Raw genomic sequence first — 18,670 nt, 5'->3', positions numbered from 1 at the left:
GAGAGAAGATTTGTGGTCTAGTACTCAAAGCATCACGTGGAGAAGAAGCTAGCCATCTTCAATTATTTGGAGAATTAATTAGGTATTTATCTACTCCGTATAAAAGCATGTTTTATGTTTCATTATTCTTAAAGCATGATTAATTCAAGTTATGAGCATGATACATGTGATAATTACGCGAATAGGTTTTGTCTAAATAATCTGCTAAATAGATCTGATTATTATGTGATTGTTATTTATGCGACTGCTTCCACTGCCAGTACCATCAGTAGTACCATATTTATAGTAAATTAATATTTAACAAATCAATTTGTGGACTCTCGGATATCATGTTGTCACTATCTGCGCACGTACTAGTAATATTTTTGTTTGGATTCTAAAATCGGAAATCCTAGATACATCTACTACTATTATTATTAGATATGTTCTAAGGGCATCATGCGTGTTGCTGTATTTGTTATTAAATTTTAGCATCGGTTCTTTTCAATTTCTAGTTCTGTCCTGCTTGTGAAAAATGGATATATTGAAACATTCGACTTGAGGAGTGAGGTGTTTGGGAGGATAGAGCTTCCAACCAAACAAATGGTTGGCAATCACCTCTGGTTGAAGTACTGAACTCACTACGACCTTTGTATGGTGTACCGTGATTCCGACAAGAAAATGAGGAAAATTTTGGTGATATTGCCGCAACTTGGAGAGGAGGCGGCTTGGTTTGAACTGGATATGCGCGGTGCTTGCCTTCCTTATTTTAAATCGAAACCTTGCTACTGTTTTGAGAGTCTAGTGCCACCAGTTCAATAAGAGTTTGGTGTCACCAGTTTAATTAATTTGTGATTGGGGACCATTATTGTTTCCATGTTTAATTTTCTGATTTGTTTATGATTTGCTGCTTGATAGATAATAATGTCACCCTTATATTTATAAATTAACTGGACTGTTTATATTTTGATTTGATTTTGATATATATTTTCTTTTAATATTTAGAATGAGGTTTGATTTTGATTTATTAAGAAAGACACGTGTCATGCAATTATAACAAATTAAGCAATAAAGTATTTGCGAGAATGTTACTAACTGAACTACGCGCTATGCGGTCAACAAATATAGCAATTTCCCTATAGTAGCAATAATTTTAGAACAAGTTACTCGATGGCATGACATGATAACACATGAACCTGTCATCACGTGATAGCCACGTGATAAACATGAAAGTATACTATTTAACGACACAAGGATGTTGGTGATGTGGGGAAACAAAGAAACTCTTTATTTCTCAAACTTTTTAACTCATACAAAATGATACAACTATCCCATATTTATAGGCATTCCAGAGAATTATATATCTAGATATTTCAACTAAAATATCTAGTTATTCTCATACTTAATTCTAGAATTTTACAATATCTAGATGTTTGCATCACATATAGATAATTTAATTACAAAAATCAAGTTTATTATTCCAAACTAAATTATTTCTTGGACATATATCTTGTGCTACCCCATCCCACAATAATTGTCATTCTTTTTCATCTGATCCGTCCCACAATAATTGACCACAATAATTGTCACACTTCATTTTTATCATAAATGGTAAATAGGTCTCACATTCCACTAACTCACATCACTCACATTTTATTATAAAATTAATATAAAAAAATGGATTCCATATTCTACTAATTTTTCCATAAACTTTTCCTTACATTTTTTAAAACTCGTGCCACTATCAAGAGTGACAATTATTGCAGGACGGAGGGAGTCTTTGATCATCGGAAGTGGATCCAAAATTTTATGTTCGAGGGTGCAATAAATAATTTAGTGATTTGATCAATCCCCTTTTCCAATCCTCCTTTATACTATTATTCGTTTTCTCAATTAAAATTTATGATTTCAGAATCGAAAAGATTAATTACGTACTAGTACTCCTATATTATGGCATGAATGCATTACAATATTTAAATGGAACTGTAAAACAAAAAGATAAAAATATAAAAATGCAAAGATTTTGAAAAATAGTTTTGATTTATATAAAAATATAAGAGTCATGTTAGAGTATCTCCAAGGAGAGAGTTAAATGAAAAGATAAACTAATATAACTAACATATTTATTTATTTTTTTACTGAAAAATCATCTTCTAAGGGGAGATGTATTTGAAAAGTTATTATACCTTTTCCATTTTGAAGAGGTATCTTTACCTCTCCATCTTACTTCCCTATCAATGGTAAAATATTATAATTACCATATTTGCCGGAAAAATATATTTGAGAAGGTATTACAATTTACTACTATTATTTTATTTTTAAAAATTAATTTACCCTTCCTCCGTCCGCCATTAGGAGTCCCATTCATGGGCGGCACGAGTTTTAAGAAATATTAAGAAAAGTGGTGGAAAAAAGTTAGTGGAATATGAGTCCCACTTGTTTATATTAGTTTTAAATGAAATGTGAGTGTAATGAGTTAGTGGAAGGTGAGACCCTATTACCATTTATGGCATAAGTGAACCGGGATTCCTATTCACGGACGGACTAAAATGGAAAAACGAGACTCCTATTCGCGGACAGAGAGAATATTACATTTTAGAAGAATAGTAAACACACAGTGTACATTTTCTATATACCTTCTCGACTAAACCACACTCTCGAGCCGTACCCAAATCAAATTACCGGGTGAAAGTGCACATCTGTTTTTTAATGAATTGAGTGAATAGGGTTTTGTATGCAAAATCTCAACTTTGATAGAGAAGAAAATGGAGCACAACATATACACTGATTCACGTAGAACCGCCTAGCCTCCACCTCTCTCTTTATGTTTCTCTTTCTCCGTATATCTCTCTCTCTACTGGAAACCCTCCCTCACCCCACTCTCTCCACTTCTATAGGCGACTCCCTGTCTCTCCACACACAGTCTCATCACCTCGGTCTAATTAGGAATTTATAGTACGAGTAACTCTGAATAAGCAATGCTGTGGAATAAACAACAGTTGTTGAATGCGATTGACTTGATCAATCCCCATTGCCGTGGACACGTTGTGAATTGACGTTTTTATCTTCATATGATCGATACACACACTTCTATTTCCCGTGAATGTCTGTTTCGCAGAGATTTTTCGGCGCTTTATCCAATACACTTCATTCTCGCTCGCCCTTTTCCTATAGAATCTCAATCCCGTTTCGCTCTTTCTCTCCCACTCTCTCACGCTCATCCTTCCCCCCGCTCACAATGCCTCGCAAGCAGGTATGTCGCTCTTCATCCAATGGACTCGTGTTTTTTATCTATGCTCGGATTCTACGCTCTACTTTTTATTTGCTCTCGATAATTACTTCCAGTTTTTGTTTGTATTGGCGCTCGACTGCTAACAATATGGATTGACTGACCATCAGCGATTAACTGTCAGAATTAATCTCCTTGAAATTAATTGTATGATGATGTGAAGCATTTTTGTTCTGTCCGTTAATAATATTTTTGTTTCTGCATTCGGAGTTTGCACAATCCATGTATGTTTGATCGTTTTTCCTATTATTGTCGCAGTTAGGGCTTACCGTTTTTCTAACATAGCCGCACCTGGTTTTTTCATCTAGCATACTTGCTCATAATATAGTTGTACCTTGCTTGTGTATTTTGCTGGCTGCATTAGTGGTAATTGATATGTAATAATGAAACAACTCAGCGGCAGGGAGCCAGTAAAGAACACAGATGGGTGGAGAAGTCAAAAGTCAATGAGTTATCTGCCTCATTGTCAGCTTCGTCGTTGTCAGCCTCAGGGAGTTCCTCAAATACTGGCAAGAAAGCTGCCACGGATATGGTTGCAGAAGAGCCTGTTATGCCACTAGTAATCCCGCAGTTTGGGAGCATTGGGAGGGTAATGGACCATGTACCTGCTTGTTCACAAAAGTCTGCATCGAAGCCCAAGGCATATGGAACCATAAGTGGGTCCACAACAGTAGGACCGAGTTCAGCTCCAGCCGATCAAATGACAGTACCAGATCATGGAAACCAAACTGAATCTTCTGGGGCACCTGCTGCCGTTTCTAGTAAGCTGTTTAGTGAAAAATTACTGGAAAGCTTCACCACTGACAGCTTGACGTACTCACGAGCCCAAGTTAGAGCAACTTTTTACCCTAAATTTGAAAATGAGAAGTCTGATCAAGAGGTAAGCTATTTCATCTATTCTTTTTTTCTGGATCGAACAAAATACAGAATATGCTAAATTCTGGTGTTATGATTATTTTACCTTAAGTAACAGATGATTATCAATCGTTTCAAGTGAACTTTATGATATAAATGGCCCATATCTTGTAGTTTTAGTAAGTGTTTGGTAAAAAACAGATACTACTTCGGAGAGTGCGATATACATGCTTGGCTTTTCTTAATCTGATTCTTGCAGGTTAGGACAAGGATGATAGAGATGGTTTCCAAAGGTTTAGCTACTATGGAGGTAGGGTAATGTACTTTTTAATGTTTCTCTTGATCTTACTGATACAAGAACCTTTGTTCTTCTGTTTCTCCTTTGTTTTCCCTCAAGTTATGGCCTTACTTACTGCATCGAAGATTTATGTTAACTTTGACTTTTACAGGTTTCACTCAAGCACTCTGGCTCACTTTTCATGTATGCCGGACACGAGGGAGGAGCATATGCCAAGAATAGCTATGGGAATATGTAAGTCTATCATTGATTGTCCTTTTATCCTGCACTCCCTTTCATTATTCTTTTTGGTATCCATTTTCTCATGTACCGATTTCAGTGTAACTGTCTTGTCCAGAGGTAAAAGTTAAAATATGGTATTTTTTACTAGGATGGATTATGCAAGCCTTTTATTTACATGTTAATACATGTGATTTGTAACTGCTGGAGCTACCCAAAAAAAGGGAAGACACAGGGGCCAACTTAGTAGCACTTATTTAACTTGTAGTTAATATTGATCACGGCTTGAACTATTTGCTTAGAGAGTATCAGGCGTCTTTCATGCATTATATGTTCGGGTATTTGAAGAGCTGAGGGTATGTTTGTCGTACATGTAGTATGATCCAGAAATAAGAGAAGGCCTTCGAAATGGTTTCTATTGGTCTTGTGCTTTGCTACTTTCCTTTTATCGTTTATTTATGAAAGACTGTAATTTGATGTGTGTACTACAGTTACACTGCAGTTGGTGTTTTTGTACTTGGACGCATGTTTCGTGAAGCTTGGGGTTCACAAGCTAGCAAGAAGCAAGCCGAGTTCAATGAGTTTCTTGAGGTAAATCTGGAATGACACAGCTATTACGTATTCCAAGTAAAAAAATTAAATTTACTGACCTTGTGTTGGTGAAATGTTGATATAATTTTTTGAGATTGCCTTTAGTTTTGAGATCGAATTACCTATTAAGACTTGTTACCATTTAAGCTTCAGTATTTATATGGTTTGTAGATTTTTCATCATTTTCATTCCTAAATTTTAATGAAGATGCCCTGTCATCCGGTTGTTGCATGCATTGCTATATTAAGAATGGCTACTTGATAAGTTTTACTTAATTTATTTAAGCATGTGGTAAAATTGTATGTCACTTCATGTTCTTCTTGGTTTTCTTTGTCATCTAAATAAAGAACCACTTTTTTGTTTTTACTCAAGAGGAATCGTATGTGTGTGTCAATGGAGCTGGTAACTGCTGTATTAGGAGACCATGGGCAACGTCCCCACGAAGATTATGGTGAGTGAACCAGTGCATATTCTCTTTAATTCCTTTATATTCACTTTGAGGATAACCATGAACGATATTCTTGAAATAGACTTACTAAGCTTACTGTTCTTTCGTGCTAAAAAATCATCTTGCTGAAGATGCCAGTATTCCTTTTAAGAGCCCACTTTCCTCGTGTCCTTAATTTGCAGTTTTTCTTGCTTATCATTTTCACAAGTTTAGAAAATTGAAGGTTTATTCTTAATAATTATACACTTCAGAATGTGTATTCCTTGTTGCATCAAAACTAGTATTCCCTTATAAATGGAAACTTCATGTTTCTTCTTTCACACTATTTTCTTAAAAAAAACATGAGATTGGATTAAAGATGGGCGTCACTTGTATATCAAGCAGTTGATTTGGTCATGTGCTTTGAAGCAAACATGATTGCATAATTTCTTCATTTGTCATGCTTTTTTATGCAGATGTTTTTTCGATTTTAGTCATCTGGTTGAAGGGCATAATAACATTATTTCCTGTTTTATTTTCCGTTGCTTTTATATCTGTACTTCTTTGAAAGTATTGATGAATATCTCTCATCTTTATTCAATTTTTAATGTTCATCCAAAAAATCGAGGCTTGTATTCCCTAATTTTGCAGATACCCTTTTACCTTTTTTCCACAGTGGTTGTGACTGCAGTTACGGAGTTGGGTAATGGAAAACCAAAATTCTACTCTACCCCTGCTCTTATAGCTTTCTGTAGGAACTGGCGTCTACCTACAAATCATGTGTGGTTATTCTCAACAAGGTGAGTTTTGATCTATGATCTATCATCACGAGTTAAGACAATATTCGTTGATACGTTGAACTTTACTCTGATATTGTATTAAAAAAAAACAAATATTGACTTAAATGATTGCATTTGATGGATACATTAGTCTTCGTTTTGACATATGAAGACTTCAAATAAAATACTAAGTACTTTGTTTTGAAATATGAGGAATTTTCTATCCGTATTGCGTATCATGAAAAAATATCACTAAAGGTTCAGCGTAAAATCAGTTTGAGAAATCCCGGAAGATTATCATAGATGACAGGTTTTCTTTAGGCTTATGAGCTTATCCTGTCATTGTATGTGGATTTTCTTGTCCTTGATGCTTTGAGTTTCAATGTGAGGCTGTGAGTTTATTCCAAAATCTGTTTGTTATTGGTCCAATAGAACGATAAAAAGAATTTGATACTATTTTTTTTTCATATCCAATACAACAATAGACAAATAAGATTTTCAGAAGCCAAATCTGTAGATGACAACATGTTATGTCCTGAACTCTAAGGCCACAAGACCCAATCTGATAAGCGTAAAAGATAGGAACCTCTAACTCAATCCAAAACCATGGTCAAAGTAAAGGTTGACTCCCTCTTATATGCAATTCCACATATTTGTGTGAAGCCGATGTGGGATATGTATCACAGTCCAACTTTGTTTGTGCCTCCACATATAAGTTCAGAAACACGTTGATTTGTTGTGAACATTTGATTGGTTTAATTTGTTAGGGACCCTATGTATTATGTAAATTGGGTTTAGGGTTTGGGGTTCAAATGGTGATGAAGAAAGATACTTTATGGTTCAGGTCTCTGGCCTTTTAAGTTGGTCAAAGTTTAAAATAAACATCAGAAACCTCTTTTAAGGCATTTATTTGTATACTATCTCTCTATCTCAGGAAATCTGTAATGTCATTTTTTGCGGCTTATGATGCCCTCAGTGAGGAAGGAACTGCCACGACTGTATGCAAAACACTTGATGAAGTTGCTGATATATCAATACCTGGTAAAGTTGGATCTAGATTGAGAATGCAACTCACTAAATGTTTGTTACAATTTTGTCATTTGTCATGCTTTGATATTAGTTGCTAACGGATAATTGTGGTTTTATTCTTGCTTTGCCATACAAAGTTAAAAACTATAATTATATAGTCAGGCCTCTTCCTTTACCTCGTCCCCTTCTCTGTACTCCCTCCCTCTCATTATGCCTCCTCGTAATTCTGTTGTGCTTCTTTTCTTGCGTGATTTTCGCTCCAACTCCCTGTGCCTCCATTGTGTTATAGGTTATTCGAAAAATACTTATTTATTTACTATGCCACTATTTTAAATGTAAGTCATGCATGCCGATAGCTTCTTTCCATATGGCATGTGTATTGTTCAGGATTGTGTGATTTTGGAATCTGATAGCCGTAACTTGATGAAGAAATGAGGCTGACGATGTCTTGATGTTTCAAGTTGTATGAGTTTATTTTGTTTGTTGAGCTTCTTGCATGCTGCCAATCCCATCCTTGATGTTCACATTAGTAAAACTATACTTAGATTAGTATTATAAATGCTGATCGTTATTCTTTTCTCTTACCTGCAGGATCAAAAGATCATATAATGGTGCAGGGTGAGATCTTGGAAGGTCTAGTGGCTCGGATAGTAAGCCAGGGTAGCTCAGAACATATGAAGCAGGTTTTGAGAGACCATCCTCCACCACCAATAGAAGGAGGTAATCTGTATTTATCCAAATTAAAATCTTCTTTCATGCCATATCACCATCCTTTTATATGCTGGCTTTCTGGGTTTACTGTCAAAGCTATTAATCCTAAAAAATTGTAGTAACAAGAACCTATGATGTGTTCGAATTATCTATATTCAGGACATATTTAACAGCCAGGAAATATCATGGCCCATAGACTACAGTACTATGCATATAATTTGAAAAGTTGTACATCTAGTCTCAAACTTATTTTCTCGTTTTGTTTCTCCATGGTACTATCAATGTATGCATTTGCTAATTTACATTTTACATGGACAATTGAATAAACAAGTTAAATCTTTTTGAAGGTGGCTTTGGGCAAGAACTGTTTCCAGGGTTGAGGGTTCATAGTTACATGACAAAATAATAGCCTCTTGTAAATTTCTTATTTCATTTATTTTGCAATGGGGGAAAATTCTTGCTGCTAATTCCAAATTCTATGGCTGATGTACGTTGTTCATTCCGTGTCTTTCTGCTACATGTAGTCATGTATTGTGCACAACTTGAACTTGATTTTGTGTTGATGCATGCTCTTCTGTCCAAAAATTGCACAGGTGACCTAGGATCCAGCCTGCGTGAAATATGTGCTGCGAACAGAACCAATGAAAAGCAGGTTATCTGATATTTCTTCTATCAATAATTCAATATGCTTAATTTTGCTAAACTGTCTTTGTAGTGTACTTGGAAGGTTAATTTTCTTTATGTTATTTGGTTCTGCAGCAAATAATGGCGCTTCTTAAGAGTGTTGGTACATCTTTCTGCCCAAACTATATGGACTGGTTTGGAACTGATGCTTCCGATAGTCAATCAAGAAATGCAGATCGATCTGTGCTGTCAAAGTTTCTGCAAACCCGTCCAGCAGATTTTTCTACTACCAAATTACAGGTTTCTCTTACAACTAATTATTGACTTTGCAAACTGGGAGAAATGGTGAAATTTGAGGGAGAAATGGTGAAATTTGACAAATAAGTGTTCTATTATCTTTCATGGACAGGTGGATCGGGAGTTAGTTTATTGACTCTTCCTTGTTATCTGTTAATCATGTTGATGCTCTACTATCCTGATAGTATTATTATTAGTTCAATGTTGACAACTCTTTTCACCTTTGCTTCAGGAAATTGTTCGTCTGATGAGAGAAAAACGCTACCCTGCCGCCTTTAAGTTTTACCATAACTTTCATAAAGCAGATTCAACCACAAAGGACAGTCTTCATTTTAAGATGGTTATCCATGTCCATAGTGATTCAGCTTTCAGAAAGTACCAGAAAGAGATGAGGTTTGATGAAGTCTGTAAATCTAATGATGCTATACATAAGCTGCAAATCAATTTTGCTTCTTGTTCTACTCATTCCTATATAACTACTCTAGGTGTTATGCATTGCATATAAATCTTCCAGTAGTCTGTTTTTATTTATGAACAAATATGTCTAACTGCAGGATCAATCCTGGTTTGTGGCCATTATATCGAGGTATATAGTTCATTTTAAATTTCAGCATTTATCTTTGTTTTTATTCGCTTATTGGTCCTGAACCTGAAATTGTATCTTTAAAGTCGAGTGAGCATTGCTTATCTCATGAAACATAGACGTGGCGTCTGTTAGCCAAACTAGTGTTGCATGCTTCAGAGAGAACTATCTCTATCTTTATTTTCTATGTTCTTCCCTTTGATATTCCTTGCTCAATGTAAGTGATTCATCTTTTATTTTATGTAATGGTTGCTGATGCTGACAATTCCAGAAATTATTTTATTATTTGTTACGTTTCCAGGTTTTTTTGTCGACCTGAACTTATTCAAGGTTAATGAGGGAAGATCCGTAGAGTTCCCCAAAAAAGCTAGTTCCGGGAGTGAATTAAATGGCGAATCAGCAAAAGATGATTTAGCAGATGAAGATGCAAACCTGATGATCAAGTTGAAGTTCCTTACATATAAGGTTTGGGATGTTTGCATTCGTCAAATCACTCAGATAATTTTAGGTTGTTAGAAAAGATTTCACCTAATTGTCTTCAGTAGCTTGAAACTATGTCTAAATTTATCTCTGTCATCTTTATTCATAGTAATTTATTAGTTATAATCACTGTGGGCTTACTTGGATGTTGCTAATGGCCAATTAGGCACTTTACCCTGCCCTTGGGCATATATTTTTTATACAAATTCTGAGAAAAACCTTTGAGCATTAAACCTAAATTACCTCAGCGTCCTTAAGTTAAGTTATCAGGTTTAAATTTTATTCAATTGCTTAACTGCAGTTAATGCTTGATATTTTTGGAGGACTGCTCATTATTCTTCATTTGTTGATTTTTTCTACTGATATTTTAGATTTTTATTTACAGTGGCTCCTTTGCTGTGGATACAAGTATAGAAATATGTGATTTTCAATGTCAATGAAGTACATCTAATGCAGTGATATGATAAAATTAAGTTTAGGCTGGTTTATGGACTCAAAAGCATGACAAATGTAGGCACTTGGATATTGAAGATTGACTGCTTTATAGCTGTTTGTTTAGTTTTGACTTTCTTTTATCTAATAAAAGTGTTTTGTTCGTTTATTAAAGAAAACTTGGTGCTATTAAGGATTGTTGATTATTACTTCTATTGTTGCGCATGCTCTTATTATGTGCCAGATGATATCAGGGTCCATTGCTCTATGTTATGTTGATACAGCAAGTAATGGATGAATTTATTTTCTTTTTCCAACATACAGATACGGACCTTTTTAATTCGGAATGGCTTGTCTGTTCTCTTTAAGCAAGGTGAAACTGCGTACAAAACCTACTACATGAGGTATGTTTTCGGAATGGCTTGTCTGTACCTCTTCATCACTGAACGTATTGTATGAATAGCCATTTGCTCCAGAGTAATGTTCTGAAAGAACTTTGGCCCTTGTATTGAGTTCATGCTGGTTCTTGTTTTCATAAAGTTGTTTTGAAGATTCCTCATGATTTTGTGGAGTAAATTAGTTTTACAAGTTCCATTTTTGAATTTTGGTCAGTTTAAGTTTTACTTTTCAACTGCTAACCTATTAAATCTTGGGAAACTTGACAAGGGCCAAGAAAGGACTACTTTATTGGGATATGACAGTCTTGTATCTTCTGCAGTCCATATTAATGTCAATGGAAGTAATTCCTAGGACATAATGCCTCTTATGATTTGATTTTTACTGGCTTCCTTTGTTTATAAGATTTTCCTGAAAATCATTATACTTTAAAGGTCCAAAGATATCAAGGTCCTCTAAACAAATATATTGGCACACCTGAGTTCTAATAATAAAAATAGTGTTATTTTCTGTTGTGTCTGTAACTAATGTTTGGTCAACCTAGGCAAATGAAGATATGGAATACTTCACCTGCAAAGCAAAGGCAGCTCAGCAAGATGCTGGATGAATGGTATCTATCTACATTCTTTCAAACCTGTAATCCAGTATCTGATTCATTTTTTTGCCCCTGTTAAGGGCTGTGTATATTCGCAGAAAATGTGGACACAAACAACTGCCCTCATCCACATATCTTAGTGAAGCAGAGCCATTCCTTGAGCAATATGCAAAGCGCAGTTCCGAAAATCAAGCTTTAATTGGTTCTGCTGGTAGTTTTGTTAGAGTTGAAGATTTCATGGCCATGACTGGGGGAGGTCAAGATGAGGAGGGTGACCTTGAACCAGAGCGAGATATGACACCTTCAAGTCCATCTCCCATGGTTAAGGAAACCGTTGCTAAGGATCATGGACTTATTGTTTTCTTTCCAGGTAGTAATTATATTTAGTTTTATGGAGGTTCGTATCACTATATATTATAAAAGGGCTAATGCATGACATACTGCTTGTTATATCATGAAACAATATCCATGCCCACACAACTGTAGCTGAATTTAAAATATTAGTTCAAAACAGAAGATCATGTTGATTCATAAGGATTTTTCCAAAAGTAAGGTTCTTGTCCTCGGAACTCTATATGGTATAATATGTTATTCCAGTGTAATGCAAATTCAGCCCCAATCTTAAATTTCTAAACTGTTCTACAACATTGTGCATCGGGTTTGCTAATTCAAGGAATTTCACAAATAAAAAGGTTGAGCATAATGCATTTCCATTGATTTCTCTGTGTGTGTGTGCATGCATATTTGCACAGTGCTTATATGGTAAAGGATCTCCTACCTTATATCTGTCATGTTATACTAGTTCCTAATATTTTATTTTCTGAAGTGCACTGTCAATTTCCTATGTAGGAATCCCTGGTTGTGCTAAATCGGCACTCTGTAAAGAAATAATGAGTTCTCCTGGAAGGCTTGGTGATGATCGTCCAGTTAAAAGTTTGATGGGTGATCTTATCAAAGGTACATAGGATAGCTCAATCTCATTTGAACTGTGCAATAACTTACAGTAACCAGTTTTCGGATGATATAAAATGAATGTGTTCGATCATAACTAGAAATTTTTATTTGGAGTGCTATAAATGCCATGTTACTTGCACAACCCTGACACAATGCTAAGGAAATGGGTATTGTGTGTGTTGCCTGATGCAAATTATGTGGCCATATTGTTCCTTAGGTTAGGCCTCTCAGGTGAGGGCTCTACATGGTATTGTTACTTTGATTCTAGAGTATCATGTTGTTTACCTATATCACGATTAACCAGTTGTGACATAATTAGCGAGATACTGGGTGAAGGTTGATCAAGAGTACCGCAAGAAACCATACTCTATTATGCTTGCTGACAAAAATGCTCCCAATGAAGAAGTTTGGAGAAAGGTCATACTTTTTCTTTCCATCCCAGCTTTTCTATTTCATCCAGCAGCATGTTTCTACTGTTGTTAAGTTTTTAAGATGGCATTTATCATATAAATATAAAAGGAACTGCTAGTTATTTGAGCACTTCACAATGTTATAGTAATGCACCGTCAACTGTCATCACCACATAGTAAGCAAAAAAAACAGTATACGTGATTTCAAAAATACGGACACAGTTTTTTCTCTGTCGTGGGAAGATATGACATTGAGCCTTTTCATGCACTTTCTTATCAGTATGGTTGACCTCTCCTATAAAAGAAACTCCCCCCCCCCCCTTTTCTCATTCTTCTTCTTCTTCTTCTTCATTCCTGCTTTTGGGGTAGGGGGACTAGTTGATGGCAGGTAAAATTTTGTATTTTGTTGAGTTTTAACTTAGTTTGTATGTTATTCATTTTTTTACAGATTGAGGACATGTGTCGCAGCACAGGGGCATCTGGTGTTCCAGTCATACCCGACTCAGAAGGTCAATTTCTTTCATGGATTCTTATCAGCAATTTAGGAACCTTATTGTTCTTGTGAAAATGTTGCTTCTGTTTTATATATTTGAACTTGCTTCTGTCCTTGTGAAAACAATGCTTCTTTCTTCAATGCTCTATTCTTTACAATTTTCACTCTGATAAAGACTATCTGGTCATTATCAAAAAACTATGAGTCTACTGACCTGCAAGCATTCATGTGTTGTCTAGTTCAATTATATGCCGTAAAGTGTAAACTAAACGCCGGAGCTTATAACAACATGGGAACTCAAATTTGTGAACTGTATAGTGTTTGAAATGCCACGATCTTCTGCTCGTACGAGAGCTGATTGGTTGATGGGCTGATAGTTCATACACTTCATCACAACTAAAACTTTGATTATTTTTGTTTCTTAAGGGGTTCTAATTATTTTTCTATAGTTTATCCTTTCTTTCATATTTCTGCTTATCGGTTTGTGCATCTATTTGGTCCCCTGAAACTGTGCAGGGACTGAATCAAATCCGTTCTCGCTTGATGCTCTTGCTGTTTTTATATTTCGAGTGCTTCACCGTGCTAATCATCCGGTAATAATGATATTAGCTGTTTTCATGTTAGGTAGCCCAATTCTTCCTTCTTGGAAAAGTTACACTTGATAATTTATAGTCATTTGCGTCCTCTAGGGAAATCTTGACAATTCATCTCCAAATGTTGGTTATGTGCTGTTGATGTTCTACAATCTCTATGAGGGCAAGGTAGAGTTGTTTCAGTCTAATCTAGCAAAACTATTGCATAAAAGAATCATTGATGGTGCTATTTTCTACAATCTTCAGGATCGTAAGGAGTTTGAAACAGAGCTAATAGAACGCTTTGGCTCTATTGTGAAGATGCCTTTATTGGAACCCAAAAGGTCAGTGTTTCATATAGTATATGACTAACTGACAAACTCTTAACTATTTAGGTAATATCGATTGGTTTAAATCATTTGTCTGCTCTATCTTCCTCCTTGATCATCAGTCTCTCTCTCTCCCTCCCTCCCTCTCTCTCTCTCTCACACACACACGCACACATTTGCTTAGGACTCACAGTATTTTTTATACAAATTTGCATGTGAAAAAGACCTCCTCTACCCGAAAGTGTGAGATCTATCTTGGAGGAAGGATTAAGTTTATATAAGCTTCATTGCCGACAACATGGAAAGTAAGGTCCCAGTTCCATCTCTGTACATCTTTAAGCTGTATGTCGCTTCTTGTTGGCTCTGTTGAATTGTCCTGGTGCATCACCTATTCACCTCTCGTATCTGCAATTTAGTTAGCCTCATCCCGCATGTTGACTGTCGTCGATTTAATTTTTTAATGCTTCTGATCCGCTAGATTGGAATCCACAAAAGGCCAATATGCAAAGGAGTGGACCAAATGGGAGAAGCAGTTACGTGATACTTTGTCCACAAATGCTGATTATCTCAATTCTATTCAGGTCAGTGTTATCACTCTCTTTGAAAAGCAGAAATCTCTTTTTCATTGGTGCTTTTACTAAATCATGTACTCTTATTCATAGGTCCCATTTGGCGTCGCTGTTGAAAAAGTTATCGAGCAGCTTCAAGCAATCGCGAAGGCAGATTATAGCCCACCTAGTACTGAAAAACGGAACCTTGGCGCCATTGTCTTTGCTGCTGTCACTCTTCCTATTTCAGAAATCATCGATCTCATTCATAACGTAAGTGGTACTCCTATAATGCTAGCAGTGTTATTTTTGAGGACTGTATAAATTTGTGCTTTCTAGTTTATCATCTGGAACTAGCTTCGAAGGATTGCAGACAAGTGATCAATTGTTATCATTTGACAGTTACGTATGAAGGATCCGAGAGTCGAAGGTTTCCTCAAGGACAAGGATTTGAAGAGCAGCCTCAAAAACGCCCATTTAACTCTGGCTCATAAGAGAAGCCATGGTGTAACTGCTTTAGCCAGTTTTGCCCCGCATCTCAACCAAAACGTTCCTGTTGCTGTCAGCTCATTACTATTCAGCGACACGTTGGCAGCATTGGAAGCTGATCCTGGAGTAGTTGATGGAGAGAAAATAGATTCGAAAAACGAATGGCCACATGTGACTTTATGGACTGCTGAAGGTGTTAAGGCAAAAGAAGCGAATGCGTTGCCTCAGTTGCTTGCACAAGGAAAGGCAACTCGTGTCGAGATCAATCCACCCACCACCATAACGGGAGTTCTCCAGTTCTTCTGAGTCTTCTGTGACTCTTAATCAATTTTGTTCAAGTTGAGATTATCTTTTTGCTGCATGGATGCTCAATTAGGATACTCATGAGTCGTGATGAATGTAAAGAAACTGATTATCCTATTTAGATGTAAATTTTTATGAGAAACAAAAATTTGATCCTCTGTAAACTCTAACATCATCATCCACGAATGCCAAGATTAGCTTGAAAGCTTGAATTCAACATGGACCTTCCAATTTATTTTGCAAATTGTTTGTAAATATTTCTCAATTTAACATCAAAACTAATCAGTTTACTTTTAAAAGATACTCCCTCCGTCCACGAATAGGAGTCCCAGTTGAGTTGGGTGCGGGTTTTAAAAAAAGTTTGAGTGTAATAATTTAAGTGTGTGATAGTGGAATGTGGGATCTATTTATATTATTATTTGCAATCAAAGTGGATTAAAATTAATTACAGCTTTTAAATTAAGGGAAAAGTGGGGTCATTTTTTATACTCCCAAGATAAAATGTCTAACCGGAATTCCTAATGGCGGACGGATGAAAATGGCCAACCGGGACTCCTATTCGCGGACGGAGGGAGTAGTATTTTCCTAAACATGAAAGATAGCTTTCACGCTCAACTTGAAAATGTGTACTAGTATTTAAGTTATCTCTAATTACAAAGTTACAATGTATGGATGTACCTATGTTTCAAAGGAAGCATGTCCTATTTTATTTTATATATTTTTTTTCCTAAGTGGAGAGGAAATGTAAATATTCGAACTAAAATTAGGAATATGGCCCTCGTCTTGTAGTATAGTATTTCATTCGATCATGATTTACTTTAAAAATGTTTATATGGTAAAATTAAATTGAACATACATAAGTTAAGTAACAACCAAGTTCCACCTTCAAAAAAATACTACTACTAACATATTACTATGAATTATATTATTAAATATAAGTATATACAATATTTAGTCTAAAAACATCAATTCATTTCAAAGTTCAAACTACTTCTTTGACAATTTTTTCTACTACCTTGTAATAACTCGGTTCAGTAAGTGAGCTAGCATATGGTTGATGACGGAGTACAAAGGAGAAAAGAGAAATCGAAACCGTGGAGGTGGAGGGTGTGGGTGGGGTAGTTCCAAACAAAAGCAACCTCTGTTCTTTCCCTCTGCACCAAGGTAGATAGAGCGTATGAAATGAATAAACACAAATCTTGACAGAAGAAAAACAAACACGATAATAAAAGAATATCTATCGCCAAAGAAATGTCAATCAACGCTACTTCATGCTAATATATAACATGCGTATATGTTCCATTGATTCTCATTCATCCAACAAAATCAATAAGCAATATACTCCTATCTAGCTATGGATGCAAGTGCAGCAATCAACACCAGTACCTTTCAGCCGGCTTCCGATTTGATACAAGAGGAAGATTGCAACACTCTCCTCCTCTATCTCCCCGGTATGTCATGTGTGATTCATCAATTTATTTCAATTTAGGCAAAATTTCAGATCACCAACCTAAAATTGCACAGGATTCACGAAAGAGCAGCTGAAAGTGCAGCTAAAGACCACGAGAGTCCTGAAAATCAGCGGTCAGCGCCCGCTGCCAAACAACAGGTGGAGCAGTTTCCAGAAGGATTTCCCCGTCCCCGAAAACTGCGATACCAACAAAATAACCGCCAAATTCGAGGAAGGAATACTGTACGTGAGGCTGCCCAAAGAGGAGAAGAAACTCGCACCTGCAGAAGCTCCGCAACCGCATAAACCGGCGGCGAAACTACCGACGCCGCCGGCTCCTGCTGCGAAGATCGATACGCCTCCACCGCCAGCACGTCCACCAACGCCAATTAAAACGCCGAAAACTAGTGGTGAGATCAAGCAGAGTAGTGCTCCAAAATATTCTCCCGAAAAACCGGCTGAGAGCAGAGAAGAAACGAGATCTGATAAGAAAAGACGTGAGGCGGATGGCGGCGATCGGAAGGCGGAGAAGCGCGAGAAAGGCTCGGGAAGCGGCCGCGGCGGCGGATCTGGTAGAGTTGAATCGGATTACAACAAGCTTAGCGCGGAGAGCCCTGCGGCGAGATTGAAGGCTGCGAGGGAGCGGATTAAGAATATTGTGGTGCTTCTCTTCGTATTTGGGCTTGGGATTTATGTTAGCAACCTGCCATGGTTTTCAAAGAGAGCTCAGGACTGAATTTGTAAATGTATTTCATTTTATTTGAGTGAATAAAGGGGGGAAATGTAATTTGTTTATAGACTCATTATGTTAGAAAAGTTACTTTATTATAATTTTAATATTCATGTCATTTTACAAGATTTAACTGTCACCTAATATTGGATCATGATACAAAATTGATAATGTGGTTATTAGTTACTCTTTGTCATTAAAAACTGTTTTTTGTCCTCTTAACACCTCCACAAAAAATTTTCATCTATATAGATCAACTCATGTCATACTATCATATAAGTATAAAACTAATTTTATTGACTCATTATTTTCTTCCATTCACAATATGTTTATTGATAGTATAGGATTATTTATTCATTTATTTTAATATAGATTTTGTAATTGTTTTAAGAGTAAAGGCTAAAATTGGTCCTGAACATATGCCTATTTTATGATTTTGGTCCTAAACATTATTTTTTGAATTTTTTGGTCCTGTACATTTCAAATCGAATCACAATTGGTCCTCCGTTAACAATTCCGTTAATTTTATAACGGTCAACGGATATACCCAATTTTGACCAACTTAAGCTCTTAATTATGATTTTTAACTCACTAATTATATCTTTAATTATTTTAATAAATTATCATTTAACATATAAAATAAATAATATTAAACATAATGAGAAATTAAAAAAACAACATCAATCACATGACTTTTTTTTCATCGTCCCAAATAATTTCTGTATCCTCCACAAAATCAACATAGGATAAGCTGAAAAATTTGCTCAGAGATTCATCACCATTCACCATCAAACAATCAAAACAAAAC

The 18,670-nt window shown here is 36.0% G+C and overlaps 2 protein-coding genes and 1 long non-coding RNA gene across 6 annotated transcripts; 2 read left to right on the top strand and 1 right to left on the bottom strand.

The window, feature by feature from the left end:
• Positions 1 to 2,724: 2,724 nt before the first annotated feature.
• LOC125215164 (tRNA ligase 1) lies at positions 2,725 to 15,899 on the top strand. Of its 4 annotated transcripts, none has more exons than XM_048116498.1 (27): positions 2,739 to 3,232; positions 3,672 to 4,148; positions 4,383 to 4,433; positions 4,573 to 4,655; positions 5,132 to 5,231; positions 5,604 to 5,682; positions 6,335 to 6,458; positions 7,372 to 7,478; positions 8,058 to 8,186; positions 8,771 to 8,829; positions 8,937 to 9,101; positions 9,331 to 9,491; positions 9,653 to 9,684; positions 9,983 to 10,146; positions 10,918 to 10,997; positions 11,534 to 11,599; positions 11,665 to 11,954; positions 12,434 to 12,541; positions 12,858 to 12,955; positions 13,397 to 13,457; positions 13,958 to 14,034; positions 14,131 to 14,202; positions 14,281 to 14,357; positions 14,567 to 14,647; positions 14,821 to 14,923; positions 15,005 to 15,163; positions 15,293 to 15,899. In XM_048116498.1, the coding sequence occupies exons 1-27, from the start codon at positions 3,083 to 3,085 to the stop codon at positions 15,683 to 15,685; spliced, it is 3,546 nt and encodes a 1,181-aa protein (XP_047972455.1). In that variant the 5' UTR covers positions 2,739 to 3,082; the 3' UTR covers positions 15,686 to 15,899. The 4 variants fall into 4 exon arrangements, 2 of the variants coding, with proteins under 2 accessions (XP_047972455.1, XP_047972454.1); XM_048116497.1 differs by having other exon boundaries at positions 3,666 to 4,148; XR_007175217.1 differs by lacking the exon at positions 15,293 to 15,899 and having other exon boundaries at positions 2,725 to 3,232; positions 3,666 to 4,148; positions 14,567 to 14,652; positions 15,005 to 15,028.
• Positions 15,900 to 16,632: 733 nt separating this feature from the next.
• On the bottom strand, positions 16,633 to 17,548 carry LOC125215167. The gene is made up of 3 exons (XR_007175219.1): positions 17,414 to 17,548; positions 17,069 to 17,330; positions 16,633 to 16,836 (listed from the first exon to the last, which is right to left on the bottom strand). It is a non-coding gene; the product is annotated as an uncharacterized LOC125215167 (long non-coding RNA).
• Positions 16,892 to 17,988, top strand: LOC125215165 (inactive protein RESTRICTED TEV MOVEMENT 2-like). The gene is made up of 2 exons (XM_048116499.1): positions 16,892 to 17,133; positions 17,207 to 17,988. The coding sequence occupies exons 1-2, from the start codon at positions 17,037 to 17,039 to the stop codon at positions 17,866 to 17,868; spliced, it is 759 nt and encodes a 252-aa protein (XP_047972456.1). The 5' UTR covers positions 16,892 to 17,036; the 3' UTR covers positions 17,869 to 17,988.
• The last annotated feature ends 682 nt before the right edge of the window (positions 17,989 to 18,670 follow it).

The sequence above is a fragment of the Salvia hispanica genome, chromosome 3, assembly GCF_023119035.1.
Source record: "Salvia hispanica cultivar TCC Black 2014 chromosome 3, UniMelb_Shisp_WGS_1.0, whole genome shotgun sequence".
Classification (NCBI taxonomy): Eukaryota; Viridiplantae; Streptophyta; class Magnoliopsida; order Lamiales; family Lamiaceae; genus Salvia; species Salvia hispanica.
The sequence above is the reverse complement of the archived record's forward strand: the minus strand, read 5'-3'. Positions and strand labels throughout refer to the sequence as shown.